Source organism: Perissodus microlepis, chromosome 8 (genome assembly GCF_051167445.1).
Source record: "Perissodus microlepis isolate ML-2025 ecotype Zambia chromosome 8, ASM5116744v1, whole genome shotgun sequence".
Classification (NCBI taxonomy): Eukaryota; Metazoa; Chordata; class Actinopteri; order Cichliformes; family Cichlidae; genus Perissodus; species Perissodus microlepis.
This window is the reverse complement of record NC_140468.1, coordinates 20251902-20272455: the sequence shown is the minus strand read 5'-3', so window position 1 is coordinate 20272455 and position 20554 is coordinate 20251902. Positions and strand designations below refer to the sequence as shown.

Below are 20554 nucleotides of genomic sequence, written 5' to 3'. Positions count from 1 at the left end.
CTTGATGAAATGAGTAGAGAAAGTGTGAAAGGAATAAAAAATGTGAAAGTGACCCAGCTCCACTCCTTTAGGGAAAGAATTCTGCACAACACATGCCGTAAAACAAATACTTTGATCGCATATTGCAAAATTAGAATGGGAATGTTATTTGGTAACAAATCCCTGCCACTATTCTCGGCATTCTCAGGCATGCAAACCGCCCACATAGGTTAGGGTTCCCAGCCCTGTCCACCCTCAGACGGTATGCAGTCTTGGTACCAGACAAAGGATCTACAGAGCAGAGCAAGATCGTAAGTCACAATTATTCCAGCTAGCAACAGGGATAAAGAAGTATTTTTTTGTTTTTTGCTTCCAAACAACGAGGCTTTCATATACATTTTTAAAAAATGCACTTAAGTGGCAATTCTTGAGGCTTGTTTCCTCATTTTGGATCCAGTTCTTGTACCTAACCTCTTTTTTTTTCATTTAAAATCAATCAAGCATAGAAAAGTCACCTACCTAACTCAGGGGATGAGCCAGTTTTAAATTGTACATTAAGGCACTTTGTTAAAGCAGGCTGTCACAAAAACACATCCATCCATCCATCCATCCATGCATCCATCCACCCTATCAAAAAATCTGAGAATGCACATTTTGTTCTTTAGTTGATTCTGTGCAAAAAAATTGGAAAAAAAATTGGCAAAGATAACATAGGGTGACAGCTATAACATCGTATTTTATAGTATTTTTGCACCATCAAATAAAATAATTCCTTGTTGTCTATCTTGGCATAGTTCTGCTTAAAAAAACTTGGATGTAGCATGACTAAAAAGCTATCTAAACTATCTACAGCAGAAAACAGTGTCCGAATGTCCTTAAAAAAAGGGGGGGAATCCACTAAAGAACTGGAACTTTTTATTAATGAATCTAAAGAAGAATTAGCAGGTATCGCGTCTTACAGTGACTGCAATAAATGCGCAAACCGCAAAATCAAGCTACCAAACTTCAAACAGGTTCTTTTATTTGGCACTGGTTATGGAAATTTTAATAATCTGTTTTTTTTTTACCTTGTTATGTAATTAACAGTGGTTTCCATTGTAGTGGCTAACTGCAAAATGGTGTCATTGGTATTAGGAAATGTTTTCTTACAACAAGATATTCATTGTCTTTGGCTGATCTACAGTTTTGTCCATTGCTGGTGATGCTTAAGGCGAAGGAGCAGCAATAACTGTACCGGCTACATAATAAATCACAGATGGGATGTAACGAATGTCATGTCGTGGAAGAAGAAGCAAAAGAACTGGATCACCTGAGGTTATGAAAACAAAAAAGGTCCCAGCTTCCGGATGACAAGAATTGGAACATTGCCAAAAAATGTAACATTGTCTACATTATTCTGAAAAACTGAAAGTTCAAAGCAGTGTGTTGTTTGGCAGTAGTCTGTAAGTATCCAAGGGAAATAATTAAAAGGTAATAATGCATTTTTTTTTTATTGCTTTTTGCCTATTGACATGTAACAGTGATCGTATTCAGCATTTCTTTTGCATGGCTTTTAGCACCATCCAGTGGTAGCTGTAATTAACAGGATGGGAGAGGAGGTCGAGCTGGTGGTAAGGCGGTGAATACAGGGAAGGGTCTCTGAGGAAGCTTTGTTTGTGCTCGTGTGTTGATAGAGGAAGCATCACAGTACAACAATCCTTTGAATCTGTGCTCAAAACACCACAAAAATGGCTTCATCTGTATTGTCAGTTGCATTAACATGTTAGTTTATCCATTTTTTGGGCTTGAGTGCCTCTGATGGTGGTGGTCATTTGTATTATAAATATTTGACTGTTGTAATAACACTTATCTTTTTTCATATTTTTGCTTCTGTTGACAGTTTGACAAGTGTTCGTATTTTTCTCATCTATTCTTTGAAGGATGCAATGCTGAAGAATATAATGTTTAAATCAGGTGCACTACATTACCTGTAACAACACCTTTAGCGAAAGCAAATCTTTTAGATTGATGATACTACTCATTATTTTATTTACTCTTAGGGGAACCTAAAACGTGGTGTTGGGGGATAACACTACAAAGTGCTGATAGGTTAGCTATCTTTCACCATTTCTAGTTTATTCCAATGAGCACCTGCTTGTCACTGCAGTCACGTAGTGAAAATGATTTTGTTTATTCTGGGATGCTGCGGCCTCTAAACTAAACAGAGGATAAACTGGAAAATGCAGTCCAGCCTGAGCTTAACACAACTACTCAGTTTCCCCATTTCTTAACCATCCGTAAGGCTTTCCTCTGTGTACTAACTGGATTGCTACATTGCAAGAATTCAGGCCAGCAGACAAGAAAAACAAACAATAATAATAATGAAAGGTGGCTAAATGTTAGCTAACAAATATATGTAATTAAAGCAGCTGCTTGATTCTCCTTAGGCGAGTAGAGCGTCTCTTTCTTACTTTTCAAACAATACTTTAATTTCTTTTTCAATACAGGATGTGTGTTTGTGTCTCAGTCAGCTGAAAGCTGGTTTCTTTGTTGGGAAAATAAGAAATGAATACAGAAATGCATTCAAACATTTGCAAACATACAAGGAATTCTTCAACATGGTGTGAACTCACTGAGACAGGTTTTCTGGTACTTTCTTTACTAATCTTGAGGAACAGTTCTCCAGGCTTTGTGTGCTTCATCCAGATGATCTCACACTGTTTCACAAATGTTGAAGTACAGACTCTGAGGAGGCCCATCCACAACCGACAGTGTTTGTTCTATTGTGTGTTTTTCTATCCAAGCATGATTATACTGTGGGAAAGTTTGGGATCATTGTCACGCTAAAATCTATCATTCCTCCGTTTTTCCTACCTGCTTTCCTTTTATTGAGAATGGCTTCTTCCACTGAGACCATTTCTGATGAGGCTTCGGTAGATCTCTCAGATCCTGCGTCAGGTCTTTGCTGGATTGTTTTTTCCTGTTACTTACAGACATGACATTCAGATACTGTTCATCATCTGCAGATCTTTTTTAGTCCTGCAACTTCTTATTTTGTCCTCCACTTGCCCAGCTTAGTCAGATTTCTCACAGACACAACTTACACCATGCTGAGAAGTTTGTAGCTTTTTGTGAATCATTTTGTTGGTGCAAAAATACGGTTTCCTCTCTGCCAAACTGTGTTTTATTTCACATATTTATATCGATTCAACTAAAGAAATGTGACCAAAATGTGTTTTTTTAACTGCCAGTAACAAAGTGTTTAAAGATGTCAACTGTTAAATTAACTGTGTTCGACAATCCCTTGACTTAAGTGCCTTCTTTGTGCTTATGATTCATAGGCCAGTGGCTAAACGAACAAAAACAACCTTCTCTTAAAAATGTGTTAAAAGTACAAGCAGCCAACGTCCCAAAAAAAACCCCCAACCTTTAAAAGACCTTTGCAAATAGGTCAAGACCTTTGCACAATGCTGCAAAACAAAGTCAGGGTCGATAAATCCTCAGGAAGGCTGCAACAAGTGTTTAGCGACACTAGAGGGCACCAGAGGGCAAGATGATCTTCCAGTTTATCACACCTTTCATCAGTCTTTGAAATGAACACGTACCACAACTTATTGTAAAGAGGTCAAACACATAAGACAGAACAAAGGGTGTTTTGAAATTATTTTTTTTAAAATCCATATTCCACTCTTTATAGTCACACCACCAATCAAATCCAATGTTAGTCTCAAACAAACACGTTTTGTTATAATACAACTCTAATAAGCTTTAAAAAGATGGCACCATCAAATAGAAGGGGAACATGATTAGGCAGGAGAGTGTTGTCACATATATTTATAACAAAAATATTTCCTTTTAATTAAGATAGTTCTTTTTCATATACTCTAAGGATAGAATCAAATTTTCCCTCTCACATATCAGGGCCTTACTTTTGGGGAGTGCTATCTTGAAAGTGTTGCATAGTTGAGGAGACAAATGTAGGGTGGTGGGGGGTCTTAATTTAAAACGACACATGGGGAGTAAAAAGCTTTTCGTTTGATGCGGAGTGCAGGATAAAAAAATACTCTCTTCTGAATACTGTTATGGGATTGTACTGGCTCTAAAGCCTTCATGTAATAAAGAAAATGAAAAGTGTGAAACCTGCGGCCTTGAAGCTTGTGTACTGGGATGTAAGTGTAGAACGCTAACTGCAAGCATTTTAGTAACAAAAACAAAACCTGTGCAAACATAACTCAAAAGAATAAGATCCACAGCAATCCTATGTGATGATCTCCCAAGCGGTTTTATAAACACAGGGGAAAAGCTTGTGTCTCTCAGATTGTATCCATTTTTAAAAAATAAAGAAAGAAAAAGTGCCGCTCAGTGACCATCATTCAGAGTAAAACAACATATACTCTTGGCAGGCAAACAAAGAACCAGCTTAGCCTAAAAATACTGACTTTCTAGCTTATGAGCTTATTAAAGCTCCAATTGTAAAACCTGATAAACCTAACCTTCTGTGTTGGCTTTCCTCCACCGACATGGTGATTTACTTCTTTAGAGATTGTGTTTATAAGAACAGAGTCCTGCAAGGAATCCTTGACGGTCGCCGAACCGGTTTATTCTGCTCATTCCAAGTGAATGAAAGCTGGATACGTTTCGATTTGCAAAATAAGAAGGAGAATTCCCAACTCAGCTTAAAGTGTCTCGAGATATTGTGCCAAGCATTTTTAAAGCCAGACATTAAAAGAAATGAAGAAAGGGGCACACTATATGAACCACACCCAGTCTTTGCTGCTGGTTCTGACTTTACAAGCTCCAACCAGGGAGCACACCTGCACTTTCTTCCTTTCCAGCGTTTCCATGCGTACATTCATTTGTCCCTTATATCCTGTATACTCATCTTCGTCTGTCCACCCACTGGTTGAGAACATGTAAAAGTTTGTACTGCTCCAAGTCCAAATCCCTAGTAGCGTCTGCAGACCTCTGCTTTGCTTTTAAGTCTTAGTCCAACAAAAGAAAGATCCACAACGCCGACCAGGGTCACCGGAACTCGTAGATTGCTGCACTGTGCTCGGGAACATGGGTGAGGTTCAAAGACTGGTACCTGGTAGGAGATAGTATATGTCAGCATGTATATACATTAGTACTATGTGAGAAATACAGACATAAGAGTGAGAAGGCACATTTTTGTAGGTACAGGCTACAGAGCAGTGCTGCACTTCTGCGAATGCAATATTACAGCCAGACCTATATCAATCACCTATCTGATATTGGCTGGTCGCAAATATATTGGTATTGGCTTCAATTCTGTATAATATGAGGCAATATGAAAATTTTTGCATAGGTACAACATACAGAAAGACTGTAAGGCAATGGTGCCAACAACCACACCTCAACAACAACCACACCTCAAAGACTTGGATGTTAGTTTAATTGGTGGCTGTAAATTGACTGTAGGTGTGAATTTGGTGAGATAAAAATGGCTTGGCGACCATTTTGAACAGCAACAGTTAAACTGCTACCACAGAATGCACAAAAACACTAGAGATGGAGTAAAAGTGGGGCTAAGTTTGCTTATAACCAGGCAGCATAACCACATAAATTAAACAGACCAAACTGCGGGTTGGACTGTTCTGCTTTGTGTATATAAAATTACACATTTTAAACTGGAGCTGTCTGCTAATTATCTGAGGAGCCACAATTGAGAAAACTTGAGAGAAGCTGACTGAATGAGTTTTCCCCAACCGTTCATTTTCAGCCAGTCTAGGATAAAGCAACTTTTCAGAGGTGAGCCAGCTGGTTAAAGCTCCTAATACAAGTCAACCTTGAATCACAATAACTTTTAGTGTGCTGCATCACCATTCGGAGCTCCTGTGGTAGTAGTAGCCCTCAATTGTTGCTGTGGATTTCTGGAAGCAGATGTAGTAGAATCCCGCAAAGGAAGCGCCGCTGATGTCCTTAATTGTGTGGTCAGGGACTAAAAACTGTTCCTAAGGCAGGCAGGTGAGAAAAACCAACAGAAATATAAGAGGCAACCTACTGCAGAATATAGTTAAGTTCACTGTTCGGTAATCGTACCTTCCACCTCATGAAAATATAGTCAGAGTTCTTCAGATCCTCGTAGTCAAAATCGTCAGAGTTGAATGTCTTTGCATACTGGTAGAAGGCCTGGAACTTGCCCTGGACACAAAAAATGTTTACAGGATAGGTCAGAATAAATCAGTCTGATGGAGAATAATTTTTGTAATTTACAAATAAAAGTGGTTTCACCATACCCAGTGCTTACGATCCACATCCTCATCTGCATCCCATTTCCGAGTGAGAAATGGCCGTTTCCTACTGATGATCTCTCCAGCAAAGAAAGTGGTCAGTGTTGGATATTCCTAAAACAACAACGAGAAGCAACTGAAGGCACATCTGGTCACTTCTACTCTTTGTAATTAAAAAGAAAGTAACATTAAATGATAACAAACACATCTGTCTACTTAATGTTCAATTATATAAAAGACACTTCTATTCTAAAACACTACAGAAAGTGATCATTTAGAGACTGACAAATAAGAGGTATGTGTAATAAGCCAACACAATGTCACAGCTAGTTCACCACTGCATTCATACAGTGGGAATATTCTGGATGCTCTGTACAGCAGGAACACAAAGACGTGAGCTGTTACCTAGTAATTACTTCTGTAATAACCGAGGACACTAATTATAGCATGTATTGCGTTAGCTGTAATTTACTCTGTGAAATAGATTTTAACACACCTCCTGCAGAGATAGTGTTATGGCCATTTTGCCAGTGTGCTGATAACATCTTATTCACACCATCTTTAAACGTTGCTATTAAGGCATGATTAGTAGTATAACATCCACCAATCAGAAGAAAGTTGAATTAAAATGACAAGGAAGAAGCAGAGGATGAACTAAAAGCCCAAATATAAGTTTTCAGGAAGTCATTTAACTTAACTACAGTCTTGTTTTGACTGTTTGTTTTCTTCTGGTTACATGTGGCCATTCGAGTTAAACCTGTGATAAACGTTGCCTTTCCCGACACCTAGTGCACACAGCCTCAACACAAACTCAAACTGCCTGTTTGTGAGCTCAAAATGTAGCCTACTGAATAACACATGTTGGGTGTCTTATATCTTCTCTACCATTGCCATGAATCTGTCTGTGGCCGATCCCGACTACCCGCTCATTTCTGTAGTATTAAGGTGTTCCGACTTTAAGCCGTTAACAAATTAAAACCTACAGGATTTTAAGAACCTGTGTGACAATCTCAAAACTACTTTTAAGTATTAACCTAACAACATTTTTTTATTGATGAGACATGCATATTAGAACAATGTGTTCTCGACAGGCCAATCAAAAAGGAGTTGCACAGCCACAATAACTGGTGTGATCTGCCTCAGGGGGAGAGTGCAGTCACTGATTCAACTATTTCAAAGAGCACTCAAAGAAAAGGTTCAATAGTTGAAATTAAACTAGAAATGTATATTTTATAGTGACCAGCAAATGAATTAGTAGATGTTTAATGGAAAGTGTGGACAGTATGTGCAAGAAAACCTTTAAAAAAAATGCAAAAAGCCTTCAAGAAGTTAGCCCTTCTACTCCTTTTGCTAAACAGCTGTACTTACGTTTCCCACTGTGATTTCTTTAACACCAATTGATACTTTGATTGTTATTGCCTTTTTCTCTTGGCACTGTTAGACATGTTTGCTACTACAAAAATAGTCACAACAATTTCCATGACAGCTGTGGCCAGACATGGTATAAATTATTTATGCTCATGCTTTAATGAAGGGAATCACCTCTCTCACCTCTGTTAGTCCTTTTATCTTCAGGTAGCCACATAAGTAGGAATCCTCCATGGTCACATGCTTTAAAAAGAAAGCAAGACATACAATAAACTACATCACATTGACATCAGTTCAGATCAAGTTATAGTTTTACAAAGCCAATGCTAAACATTTAATTTCTAACAGCAACCTCAAATACAAATAATTTTCTACTGAGGTAAATGTTTGTGTAGGCCTTTACACCAATTCTGAATGTCCTTATTAGTATTTATAGTAATAAATTACTTCAGCTGCATTAAAACATTGACAACAAATTTAAAATGTTTGTTTGTATTCAGTCGTGGGCACTGCTACGGGACAGGACAGGGCTGATTTTACCACCTGTCAATCATCATGCCGCCCGTTTGACAGATGACCAAATGCCTCTGACATCTCGACTGAATAATGAAATAGCCGCTTCACTGCCCCACCTGCAAAACGACCTCCACGTCATAAGAGTTTCCTTTGCTTTTCTGGTGGCCTCTGAATTTGGAACCGCTGTAGAGGAGCGAAGTGACAACACCGGGCTGCTGCGTGTTTATCGGGGGCGGCGGGATAAGTGAGGCCGAGGATGTGAAGGCCGCGGCGGTGGAGTCGCTGAGGTATCCAGCGGGGACAGGCATGGCTCCCGCTTCGCTGACCGGGCACCGACCACGGGCAATTGCCGTCGAGGAGAGGTACTCTGTCGGCGTCTACGAGGAGGTGGCAGAGAGCCGAAGAGGTCCAACAACATTCAAATTCCACTTAATTCCGCTACAGTTCAGTTTACCAGCAACCAAGCTCCCAAAGAAGTGGACTTCGACGCGGTGTTTTAGCGAGAAGTATCCGCCGCTCTCATTGGTCAATTGAGTCTGGCTTTCGAACATCTTCGAAGCTCATTGGTTCGACATGCGGAAGGTTTCGTGGAAATATTTGGGTGTAGTTTTCCAACTGTTGTGTAAGGGTGTGTAGCGCACGTATAGAAGCGCTTTTTAAACTACATTTCCCAAAGAAACTAGAAGCCTCTACGCTGCTGTCAAGCGCCGAAGGTCACACGCGTGTTTTTGAACACAAGAGATGCTTAAGAATTGAGCAGCTGATAAATGGATTAAAAATAAGACTTGATGCTAATAGGAACCTATGCGTGCAGTGCTAACTCTTGTTAAATGAGGACGTTTCAGACACAGACATCTCGCAGGTGTGTTTTCTTCTCAGTCAGCCTTACTTAAAAGCATCACATCTTCACATACTTTCCGCTATGCTTAGGTGTATAGTTAGACTTCAGAGTCAGGTTGGGAATGCTTTTTCTCTCAGTAAAGTGTGCTCGAGAAATCAGTACTACGAATGTGTTGCGACATACTCCGCAGCCACAGCAGGTAAGAGCAATAACCACATTGAATGAAAGCTCCCGTCATCTGCAGAAGATTTGTGTCATTTCACCCTGATGTGGCGTTTTTCTGTTCACCAGAAAGGAAGAGATTTTATCAAGATGTCAGCATATCTCAAAGTGAAGGTATCTGTAGTTTTGTCATTAGTAATCCAGTCAAGTATAGTATTGTAGTAGCAGGTTTTCCTGCCCCATCTTTATGATTGTGTCATTCTGGATATCTTTTGAAAAATATCTCTATATAGGTGGTTTATATGAGATAAACCTGGACCAAAGGAAGCTGAAAACTCCAGGAGGGAAGCTGTTCACGGTGCCAAATGAAGCCTTGGCCATCGCTGTTGCAACTGAGTGGGATGCTCAAAGGGACACACTCAAGTTCTACACTATGCACTTGGTAAAGCATTTGACATGGAGTTGTAGCAAAGTACTGGTGGCACCTACGTTACATAAAATAATGTTCAGAGAAAAGGAAAATTTGAGAGGAGTTTTATGATTTGATAGGTCATATTTATAAAAGGAATGTTACCCAGATCTTCCAACAGCTTGCAGGACGTGTACCTTTAAAATAACTTTGCCATGATATTTATACAAAAATTTCACTGTAATATTAATTTTGGGAAACTCTTTCCTCAGACTACCCTGTGCAACACGGCTCTCGACAATCCCACCCAACGCAGCAAAGAACAAATGATCACCGCTGCTCTCAAGTTTCTGGAGACTGACACCATCTGGTATGGCACTTGTTTATTTCTATTTATTTTAGGTTTGTTTAATTTTCTGAAACTTCAAACATAAACTCATATGCAAATGCATGTATATACATCTACATAGTCCATATATCCTGTGAACGCCCATGTGCATTCACAGATCCACATATGCATCTGATAATTATTTAAATTTGAATTTATACAAAATAAGACAGGAAATAAACTATTTTATGGTATTAATATCCAGTAACACTTATACTCGTCTTTTTCACCTTGGGAAAAAAATGTCCCTTTGCAGAGTGCTATGATACTTTAAGAACAGTTTGATTTGCACTACAGTTAATTGTTGTTTCTTTATAGCTTTAAATATGTATGCTTTCCTGATCATAATTATGATGCTATTCGGGTATTTTCCTTAAACAGCGTCACTTAAATCACAATTAAAGCCAACATTGTGTTGAAAGACAAATATGAAAAATTCTACAATTTGACTTAAAAAGAAAATTATTTTGTTGCAGTAGCAGAATAAATGGATAGCTAACTCCTGTACCTGCTTATAAAATCTACTTGTGTTACACTGTTAAATATCACATTTTTAAAGCATTTTCCTCATAGGAGCCACTCATTTGTTCATTTTATTAATAAAAAATCAGTGTTTTAACACTTATAAAGAGACATTGAGACACTGTAGACAAACTTAGCTGGTTATTTTCTGAGTTGATGTTTTTTTATGTTGCTTAGTTGCCACCAATTGATTGGAGTTATTGTGACTTTAATGTTGTAGGATTTGTGTTTTGTGTAGTTACAGAGTAGATGAGCCCCATGGTTTAGTCGAGCTGCAGAGGAATGAATGGGACCCTGTGCTGCAGTGGATTGAAAAAAGGTAAGAACAGCTTTAGCTCTTGTTGTACATGCTGCAGTTTTGAAGGTAAAATTTTCGTGTTCTTTTACGGGGTATCCTTTCTTTTCCTAATAACAATAATTAGGTGTAAAAGGCCTCATCTGTGGTGTTCACATTGCTGTACTTAATTCAAAATAGTTAAAGAAAATCTTGTGCATGTTCTCCTTATTTGAATAGTGATTTTTGTAGAAATACAGGCATATAAAGATTTTGTGTAATATTATTAACAGAATGTTACACAGATGATGTTGTGCAGTAACATAAGCCTTAAAATGAGCAGCGTATCTGATTCACATCAGTTCAGTTGTATTTATATAGCTCAATTTGTAACAGTTACCATAAGACACTGTTGTAAGATAAAGACCTTGGAATATTAGAAAGAAACCCCAATAATCATGCCCATTGACCAAGCTCTTGGCGACCGTGGGAAGGAAAAACTCAGTTTAACAGGAAAAAACTTCCTGCAGAACCAGGCTCAGGGTGGAGCAGCCATCTGTCATGTCACTACTCTGGCTGTGATATTCAGCAACTGAATGACTTTTCAAGGAACTTTTAAGGCAACCTTATGATAATAATGAGTACAGTATCAATTATAAATAATAATAAATTTGTTGGGATGTTTCTAATTTTAGGAATATTGCACAAATAAATGAAGTCATTCCTACATTTTTGTTTAATGTGCTCACTGAAGCACATGCTGTGATCAACAATGACTCCAAGATTCCTCACAGTGTTACTGAAGGCCAAGTTAAAACCATCTCAAGTAAATATCTGGTTCCCTTTCAGTCGATTCACTCGGTACAACACATAAGTATGGGATATCACGCCCTCGCGTGTCCTGGCTGAAGAAACCTTTAATCACGCCTTTAAGGCAGATGACGTGTCATGACACGCGCACGGCCCCGCCTGCACATATAGCCGCTGTCATCACAGTCATCCCTCAGTTCTTACGCTCTTCACCTCGCTGAGAACACCTCTGCTGAGTTGGGCTAGCTAGCTGCTGCTAGTTAGCTCCGTTGTCTGCCGACTTGAACTTAGCTTAACTGCCCCTGTTGGTGTTAGCTTCCACCGCGCAGTTGGTGTGTAGGCTGCCCGCGGAGCGCTAATTTCAAGTTTTCCCGTGCAGCGTTTTGCTTTGTGTTTTGGAATGGACTCCAAACCGAAGCGAACAAAGCAGAAATCTTCTGTTCGCCCCTGTCCTCGGGGATGCGGTTTCTCTTTGCACGACAGCGACCAGTACGATGCCTGCCCTGTCTGCCTGGGGATCGTCCACGCTAGGAGAGCGTTGACGGAGCCCGAAGCCTGTGCGTTTTGTCGCCAGCTCCGGCGCTCGACCCTGGAAAGACGGATGACGTTTGTGGAAAAAGTGCTGGGACGCTTGGCTGTCGCACGGCATGACCCTCTCCTTTCCGAGTCTGGAGCCCCGGCTTCGTCCGAGTCCGAAGACGAGGATTTTCCGGTCGATGTCCCCGCAATTAGCTGGGCTGACCACATGGAATATGTTGACGGGTTAGCCGATGACGAGCCGGAACCATGCAGGAGCGCTGACGGGCTTCAGCCTGGGTTGAAGCCCGCCAGCGCTCCCCAGGACGACGATGACGTGCTGGACATCGGCCTGGACATCCATGGTTTGTCGGAGGATGAGCAGGAGAGCTCATTGTCGGCCCAATGTACCGCCGCTGCTGCGCCGGTCGGCCACGACGACACCTCTCTTTTCTCCCTGTTTCGCCGTGCTGCTGAGAAGCTGCAAGGTGGACTGGCCCTCTCCTCCGCCAGCTCAGCAGCCGTCGCGGTTCGCGGGGTTTTTCCTCCCACCGGAACGCGCAACGGACAAAAACTGCCTTCCCATGTTCCCAGACTTTCTCTGCGAGCTAACAGCATCATGGGACAAACCTCTGTCTACCCGCGTCACTGTGCCCGGCTATGGACAGTACATGGAATTGGACGGCGCCGAGGGGGCTGGCTTAGCTAACCCACCCCCTATGGAGCCGTCTCTGGCTGCTTATCTGGCCCCGTCCCATAACCATGGTGTCGGCGGCCCCGCAACTCTGCCGTCCAAGCACTGCAGATTCTCTGCTTCGCAGCTGGAGAAGATTTATAGAGCTCAGGCTGGCACTGCTCGCGCCATGAGCTCTGTCACCATGCTCCAGACGTACCAGGCAATGTGCCTGACGGAGCTCGGATCGCTGGTTCCTGATGACAGCCCGCTGGCACCTCTTCTTAACGAGGTCAGAGTCGCCACAGATTACATCCTCCGTGCGTCTCGCTGTGCAGCGCTCTCCCTGGGCAGAGGGATGGCTTCGACAGTAGTGGCGCAGAGGCACCTGTGGCTGACCCTCTCTGATGTCCCGGATAGGGACAGAGCTGTATATCTGGACGCACCAGTGTCTGCGGCTGGGTTATTCGGACATTCACTTGAAGCCATTCAGGCTAGATTCGATCTGAGGAAGAAGCAGACGGAAGCTCTGCGCGACATCATCCCCAGACGTCAGCCCAAGCCCAAGCCCGCAGCTAGCTCTCACAGGCCCGCCGCTCCTCTGCCGACTGGCAAGAGACCGGCGCCCACTGCTGAAGTGGGTGTGCCGCCAGCGAGAGCACATCCTCCGGCCCGAGCTCCACGCCAGTCGGCCTGGAGCAAAGGCCCACCCTCGGGCCCCCGGCGGGACCCGACGCCCAGGAGGAAGAAGCCTCAGCCCTCCTAGCTGTGGTTTCGAGTGGAGAGGGGGTCCAGCAGCAGGGAGACGCTGTTTTTACCCCTCTGTTGCCGCACAAGAGGTGCCGCTTAAGTTCTGTTCAGGTTGTCAGCCCCAGAAGGCGCTGCACTTTCCTAACACTGTCTCCCAAGCACAAAACCCCTGCACACAAAATGCCTCAGGTAACTCCCTGTTCAGGTGTGTTAAATGTTCAGGTGACCACATCGAGTGTTCCCGCTGTTTTTCATTGTTGTGCCCCAGAAAAGGTGCCGCCAACAAAATGTATAAATGTACATGTTTCCATGTTACAATCAATAAAGAGTGTTGTTTATTCTCAAACGATCACAAATGCTCAGCCTGCAGGCAGAATGAGCCAGGTCAGGCAGGTGATGCAGTCCCCTGCAGACACACTGGGGGGCGACAATGCCCCGCCGACGGTGCTGCAGGTCAGCTGGCTGGCTGCTCACTTCCCTCAGTGGCGCGCTTGCGCCCCCTCTCCGTGGGTGCTGCGAACCGTTGCCATGGGTTACCGGTTGCAGTTCCGGGTCAAGCCGCCCCGTTTCCAAAGAGTCGTAAACACGACTGTCAACACCGAGGCGGCCATGATACTCAGAGAGGAAATAAAGGCGCTATTGCAGAAAAGGGCAATACGAGTGGTCCCCGCTTCGGAGACAGACAAAGGTTGGTACAGCCGTTATTTTGTTGTTCCGAAAAAAGGGGGAGGGCTTCGTCCCATCCTCGACCTGCGAGTCTTGAACACGTATCTACGAACGTACAGGTTCAAGATGCTAACACTCAGACAGCTCTTGAATGCGGTCGGCCCGGGAGATTGGTTTGCAACAATCGATCTAACAGATGCTTATTTTCATGTGGTTATACACCCGAAACACAGGCAGTTTCTGAGGTTTGCATTCGAGGGCGTAGCCTACGAATACCTAGTGCTGCCGTTCGGGCTGTCGCTCGCTCCTCGCACCTTTACGAAATGTGCTGAGGCAGCGCTAGCGCCCCTCAGAGAGAGAGGAATCCGCATCTTAGCCTACCTAGACGACTGGGCTCTCGTAGCTTGCTCCAGAGAGCAGGTGGAGACACAGCTGTCGCTGGTTCTGTCACACATTCAGACACTGGGGTTCTCTGTGAACTTTCAAAAGAGCTCGCTAATCCCGAGTCAGCAGATTACTTTTCTCGGTTTGGAAATATGCTCGCTTTCCAGCCGCGCACAGAGTGGCCGCGTTTCATCGCTGCCTAATTCAGTTTCAGTTGGGACGCAGACTGTGTTTCCAGACGATATTAAGCTTGTTGGGCATGATGGCATCTATGATCGCCGTAGTGCCACTTGGACTGTTAAAAATGAGAGCGTTTCAACGCTGGACTCTCTCTCACCGTTTGTGTGCATCGCGTCACCTCCGGAGGAGGCTGCCGGTAACCGCGTCTTGCATGCTAGCTCTCAGTCCTTGGAGGGAGCCCGGGCTGCTCCTGTCTCGCTCTCTGCTGTTATGGTGCAGTGTTCATTTTCTGTCTCTAAGAGCCACCCATGTCCCGGGCCACCTGAACCTGGGGCCGGACCTTCTCTCCAGAGGGGATGCTCTGGTGAGAGAATGGAGGTTACACCCTTTAATAGTGGCTCAGATTTGGGACCTATTTGGCAATGCGCAAATAGATCTTTTTGCTTCCAGGGTAAATACTCACTGCCCCCTGTTCTTCTCCATAATCGACCACGATGCACCCTTGGGCTTGGACGCGCTAGCGCACCAATGGCCAGACGTGCTCCTGTATGCATTTCCCCCAGTGGAAATGATATCTCCAGTTCTAGAGAGAGTGCGTCGGCATTCCCTCTCTCTGATTCTAGTGGCCCCTTGGTGGCCCACAAGGTCGTGGTATGCAGAGATAATCAGCCTGCTAGCAGCGAGTCCTTGGCAGCTTCCTCTCCGCAGGGATCTCCTCTCTCAGGCGGGAGGAGAAGTGTTTCCTCCGCGCCCAGATCTGTGGCGCCTTCATGCTTACCTGCTGAGAGGTTAAACTTGATTGCTAAGGGTTTGCCACCTAGTGTGATAGCGACAATTCAGAGCGCTAGGGCCTCATCTACTAGAGGCTTGTACGCTTATGAATGGCGAGCCTTCGAGCAATGGTGCCAGGACCGCCACACTCTCCCATTTCAGTGCTCTATTGTGGATGTTTTGACATTCCTGCAGGAGCTGCTGGATAAGGGCCTTTCATTTTCGACAATTAAGGTTTATTTGGCAGCTATATCTGCTTGTCATATTGGCTTTGACGGGGTGACACTAGGTGCGCATCCCCTCGCCATACGTTTTCTGAAAGGAGTTCGCCGGCTGAGGCCCGTGCTTAAGTCCAGTGTCCCTGCTTGGGACTTGTCTTTGGTGCTGGAGGCCCTTTGTAGCCCCCCGTTTGAACCCATTGAGTCTGTGGATATGAAATTTCTTTCATATAAGACTGCATTACTTCTCGCTTTGGCTTCGGCAAAGCGAGTGGGTGACCTTCATGCGCTCTCTGTGCATCCCTCCTGCACACAGTTCTCTTCTGATGGCCACAAGGTCGTATTGCGTCCAAATGCTGCCTATTTTCCCAAGATCATGCCTGCATCTTCTAGCTCAATGGAGTTTGAGTTGCTGAGTTTTTGCTCCCCTCCTTTTGCATCTGAGGAGCAGAGGAGGATGCATTCTCTTTGTCCAGTGCGTGTGCTACGCACCTACATTGAGCGCACTCAGAATGTGCGTTTATGTGACCAGCTGTTTGTCTGCTTCGCTAATCCAAATAGAGGTAGAGCTCTGTCCAAACGGAGGCTGTCCCACTGGATTATAGAAGCTATCTCACTGGCATACGGCACCAGTGGTCTTGCTTTGCCCCACGGGGTGAGAGCTCATTCCACCAGGGGGATGGCAACCTCATGGGCTCTTTTTAAAGGGGTGCCTGTAGCTGATATTTGTGCGGCAGCTAGTTGGGCATCACCGCACACTTTTGTGCGGTTTTATCGGTTGGACGTTACAGCCCCTTCGGAGGCTCATGCTGTCCTTTCTGCTGGGTCTACCACTCACTAAGGATGTGGTGGTCCGATTCCGGTTCGGTGGCTGCTCTGTGGGGCGTGTATATATGTCCCATACTTATGTGTTGTACCGAGTGAATCGACTGAAAGGGAACGAATAGTTATGTCTATAACTTCTGTTCCCTGAAGGAGAGGAACGAGGTACAACACAAGGTGGCCCCACTGAGCAGTTTGGCTCGGTGAAGAGCAGCTATCAAACTGAGGGATGACTGTGATGACAGCGGCTATATGTGCAGGCGGGGCCATGCGCGTGTCATCACACGTCATCTGCCTTAAAGGCGTGATTAAAGGTTTCTTCAGCCAGGACACGCGAGGGCGTGATATCCCATACTTATGTGTTGTACCTCGTTCCTCTCCTTCAGGGAACAGAAGTTATAGACATAACTATTCGTTACATGTAATGCTTCTAGGACAAAGTAAAAAAAACACTTCAGTTTTGTCTGAATTTAGAAGCAGGAAATTAGAGTTTGTAATTTAGTAGTTACTTCTTGTCTGTAGTTTAACTACTTGATCTGTATCACCTGCATAGATAAATGAATTACTTGCTGTGGGGAGTAAATAAGTAAAGTAATGCAAAAAAGTCAACAACAATTTCTAGTAATTATTTATTTATTTGAATACCAACCTGGACACTGGCCAGATTTGTTTCATGTTTCTTGACAGGTCTGGACTGTAGCCTGGCCAGTTTAACCAGTTTACAATCTTGCTACGGAGCCAGGCTGTTAGGGATTTCTGTGTTTCATTCATAACAAGCTGAATGAGCTTCTATTATCCATTTGGTCAGATTACAGAGTGTTTAGTGCTGTGATTTCTGGGAACTTTAAGCCATTTCATGTTGTTCTTTAGCCTTGTGCCATATATGCAGGTATTTCTTCTCTTCTAAGCAGAAAGTTATGCGTGAGAATGTGATATCTTTAGATACTGTAAATCTTTTAAATATGCTATATAACTGAGAAGAAATCCCCCAGCTTCTGAGGTAGGTTGGCACGTTCGTCTGCTCTCTTATCTCCCAATGGCGCACCACACCAGATGTTAATTTGGCACAGATCTTAAATGGATGCTGTGATGACACAATACTCCCATGTGTCTGGTGTTGGGAGTGACACTAGGAGTATATTAAGGGTCTCCTTCTGGTCTTGAAGTGGGGATCTTTTGCATGTAAGGCAAATGTGTTAACCACTAGAAAAATTACAACATGTTAAAAGTAGAAATTTGAAAATGGGTGCTGTTTTTTTGGGTTTTTTTTAAAGAACAATATTTTTTTACTCATGTTCAACACTTGATACTTTATATTTGTTGTATATTTCAGTTAAATCTAAGGAGAAGTGATTCATATTTTACATTCTTTCCAACTTTTTAGCTTTTTCACCAAAGGGCCGATGAGCTTATGCAATGATGAGGTCTGTACAGTCACCTGCTCACAGTTCACAAGAATCACTATTCCTCCCAGAGTGCTTGTTAGCATTTAATTGCTTGTAATGTTCATAAAATGAGTTTTGTCATCTGTAAATGCCCTTTTTCTTCTTCTTCTTCTTCTTCTTTTTTTCAAAAATGTAGTCGTCTGAGCATGCTCAGACCACAAAATCATTGCAATTATGTTTTAAAATGATAAATTATAAAAAACAAGCCTGATGATTGAAAACAAGAACTAATAGGATGCCATTTGGCAAATTTCAGATGCTCAATTTGGGATTTCTCCAGTGTAACCTTCATGCACAGTGCTTACAGTTTCACTAAAATCTCACTTCTGATGAGCTGAACAATATTCAGTTGGAACCATTTAGCGAAGCTGTTAACTTAATATTAAAGAAAGGACTACATGAAACACCATGTGATGCAATAGCTTGAAATATTGCTTAGTTGTGCACCACTTGTATCTTTTTAGGTGGTGCTGATCATGATCTTGTTGGTCATGATCAGGGAGGGAGTTGGTCCTGTTGGCTGACTCCACTCGAAGGTGTGGCTGGAACCTTTATAACACCGTAAACTCAGCATTATGATTAAATCTATGACATGCTGATATTTAATCATGCTTTTTGTGGCCATAGTTACTACTGACCATGTAGTCATGGTACTCTTGAGCTCAAACACACATTTGGTGCAGAATGAGATAAATTTTCCCTGGATATGACTTTTAAAATCTCATTAGTTTGTGCAATAAAACCAACCAGTGATACAAAAATGGCATCACTTTCTCACACATTACACTGACCTATGACATATGATGGCGCGTGAGCTTGATGAGCTCCTACATCATCGACGTTCTCGTTTGGAAACAGTTGAAAGTGCTTTACTAATTTTTATTTTCCCCACAACTTCGCTGCAGATATAACGTCACTATTGGCTCCTCAGCCAGTATTTTGGGCCCTGAGATTCCAGAGGCAACCAAAGACACCTTACGGCAACATCTCAAGTCTCACAACTTCTGGTCTCTGACAGGTAACACACACCTATATGCTTTTTTTTGTTTTGTTTTGTTTTTTCACTCTTTTGACCTTGTTTTAGATGGGATTTGCCTGTATCTAACATGTTTTGCTTGTTTGGTAACTATAAATAGCACAGCTGATGATGAGGAAGGGAAATGCTGTTTGAAGTGGAGATGGTGTGGTGTTTAAATCACATGGTTTGGTTGATATGTGATTTGACTAAATTTTACATGCGTGTTGTTGTTCCTGTGCAGGACTTGAATATGTGATCACCCAGCTCAAGTCCATTGTATTGTCACTGGGCATGATTGACAGGCACCTGAGCGTGGAGCAGGCGGTGTTGCTCTCCAGACTGGAGGAGGAATACCAGGTAGGGAATTGCTGAGTCATATGCTTTTTTTTTTTATATTACTTCAGTCAGTTTATGTATTGGCTTAACTGAGGAGTTGGACAAAACTGGTTTTGTACCGGATTTGTCATTACGAGAAGCTTCTAAGATTTGTTGTTTTCGCTTTACTGACACTCTTACATGACACCTACCCTGGCAGTACATAATGTATAAAACGTGAAAGTTTTGCTTGTTTTTTTGCAAATGTCTTGATTTATGATGCTCTTCTGGTCAACACTCTTAACATATTCTCTATTTAATCCTATTAACGTATTTCTTTCTTTCGTTTTCTCCCCCTTCACAGATTCGACGCTGGGGAAACGTGGAGTGGGCCCATGACTACGACATGTATGAGCTGAGGGCACGGACTGCTGCTGGTGCCCTTTTTGTTCACCTCACATCCGAGAGTTCGACTGTCAAACATAAACTTCTGCAGGACTGAAAAGGATTAGGATCAACTACTGAGAACATCCCCAGCACCTATGTTGTATAAATGTCTCTGCATTCATAAAAAGGCTGCATATTCTGTCTGTTCTGTTTAGCAGTGACAGCTGCTCTGTTGTGATCTGTTATGCAGTCATCTCACTCCAGTAAAACATGCTGGCTCTCCTTTTTGCAGTGTTTACATGTAGCAGCTGCCAAGTGTGACACCCTTCACAGAGTTTCCAGTGGGTTCTCAATCACCCGTGACATTTTGGACAGCGACACATTGCCTCAGAAGAATAGTGAAGGTTTTTGTTGTCTCTGTGGCAGTGGAGCAATAATTCTGCATTTGATTTTGTTTTTTTGTTTTTTTTGCTTTCTTTGAGCCACAATGTCACTACTGGAAAGCAGATATGCTCATCTTAACTGCACACTATTCAGTCTGTACTGACTGCACTGTGTGCTGTCTGGCTCTGGCAATTACATGTGAAAAATATAAACTTCATTAAATTCTGAATTCTAATTATTTTTTGCTAATGAATTAACTATGTTCTGTATGTCACGGTATTTTTCTTTGCTGGTGAAGTGTAAAACTGAAAATGTAGAGAGAACGCCTTTATTAGTAAAGCTTCTCTGCAAAGAGCAGTCTTCACAGGAATTGTTGTTATTACAGTTGATATAAATCAAGGAATGACATCATGCTTGTGGATATGATTCATATTCTTTTTTTCACAAAACATTTTCCCTTATGACATATTTATCTGATAATGAACTTTATATAACACTTTTATAGTGATAAAGATAACTAAAGACA

The 20554-nt window shown here is 42.7% G+C and overlaps 2 protein-coding genes across 2 annotated transcripts; one reads left to right on the top strand and one right to left on the bottom strand.

The window, feature by feature from the left end:
• Window positions 1–3609: 3609 nt before the first annotated feature.
• LOC146381921 (glucose-induced degradation protein 4 homolog) lies at window positions 3610–8579 on the bottom strand. Its single transcript, XM_084938117.1, has 6 exons — window positions 8210–8579; window positions 7761–7820; window positions 6216–6323; window positions 6019–6120; window positions 5800–5930; window positions 3610–5044 (listed from the first exon to the last, which is right to left on the bottom strand). The coding sequence occupies exons 1-6, from the start codon at window positions 8399–8401 to the stop codon at window positions 4981–4983; spliced, it is 657 nt and encodes a 218-aa protein (XP_084794243.1). The 5' UTR covers window positions 8402–8579; the 3' UTR covers window positions 3610–4980.
• A 3-nt stretch (window positions 8580–8582) lies between these two features.
• Window positions 8583–20441, top strand: atpaf2 (ATP synthase mitochondrial F1 complex assembly factor 2). Its single transcript, XM_084938116.1, has 8 exons — window positions 8583–9133; window positions 9226–9270; window positions 9390–9538; window positions 9778–9875; window positions 10654–10734; window positions 18830–18942; window positions 19184–19299; window positions 19622–20441. Exons 1-8 carry the CDS (start codon window positions 9016–9018, stop codon window positions 19757–19759), a joined length of 858 nt encoding a protein of 285 aa, XP_084794242.1. The 5' UTR covers window positions 8583–9015; the 3' UTR covers window positions 19760–20441.
• Window positions 20442–20554: the final 113 nt, after the last annotated feature.

Excerpts from the sequence above, each read along its gene's own strand:
- LOC146381921 (XM_084938117.1), bottom strand. The coding sequence starts at position 8,401 with ATGCCTGTCCCCGCTGGATACCTCAGCGACTCCACCGCCGCGGCCTTC. Across the intron at positions 6,324-7,760 it reads AGATAAAAGGACTAACAGAG|GAATATCCAACACTGACCAC; the intron begins GTGAGAGAGGTG and ends TTGTTGTTTTAG. Across the intron at positions 5,045-5,799 it reads TACCACAGGAGCTCCGAATG|GTACCAGTCTTTGAACCTCA; the intron begins GTGATGCAGCAC and ends ATCTCCTACCAG.
- atpaf2 (XM_084938116.1), top strand. The coding sequence starts at position 9,016 with ATGCTTAGGTGTATAGTTAGACTTCAGAGTCAGGTTGGGAATGCTTTT. Across the intron at positions 9,134-9,225 it reads ATACTCCGCAGCCACAGCAG|AAAGGAAGAGATTTTATCAA; the intron begins GTAAGAGCAATA and ends TCTGTTCACCAG. Across the intron at positions 9,271-9,389 it reads CAGCATATCTCAAAGTGAAG|GTGGTTTATATGAGATAAAC; the intron begins GTATCTGTAGTT and ends ATCTCTATATAG.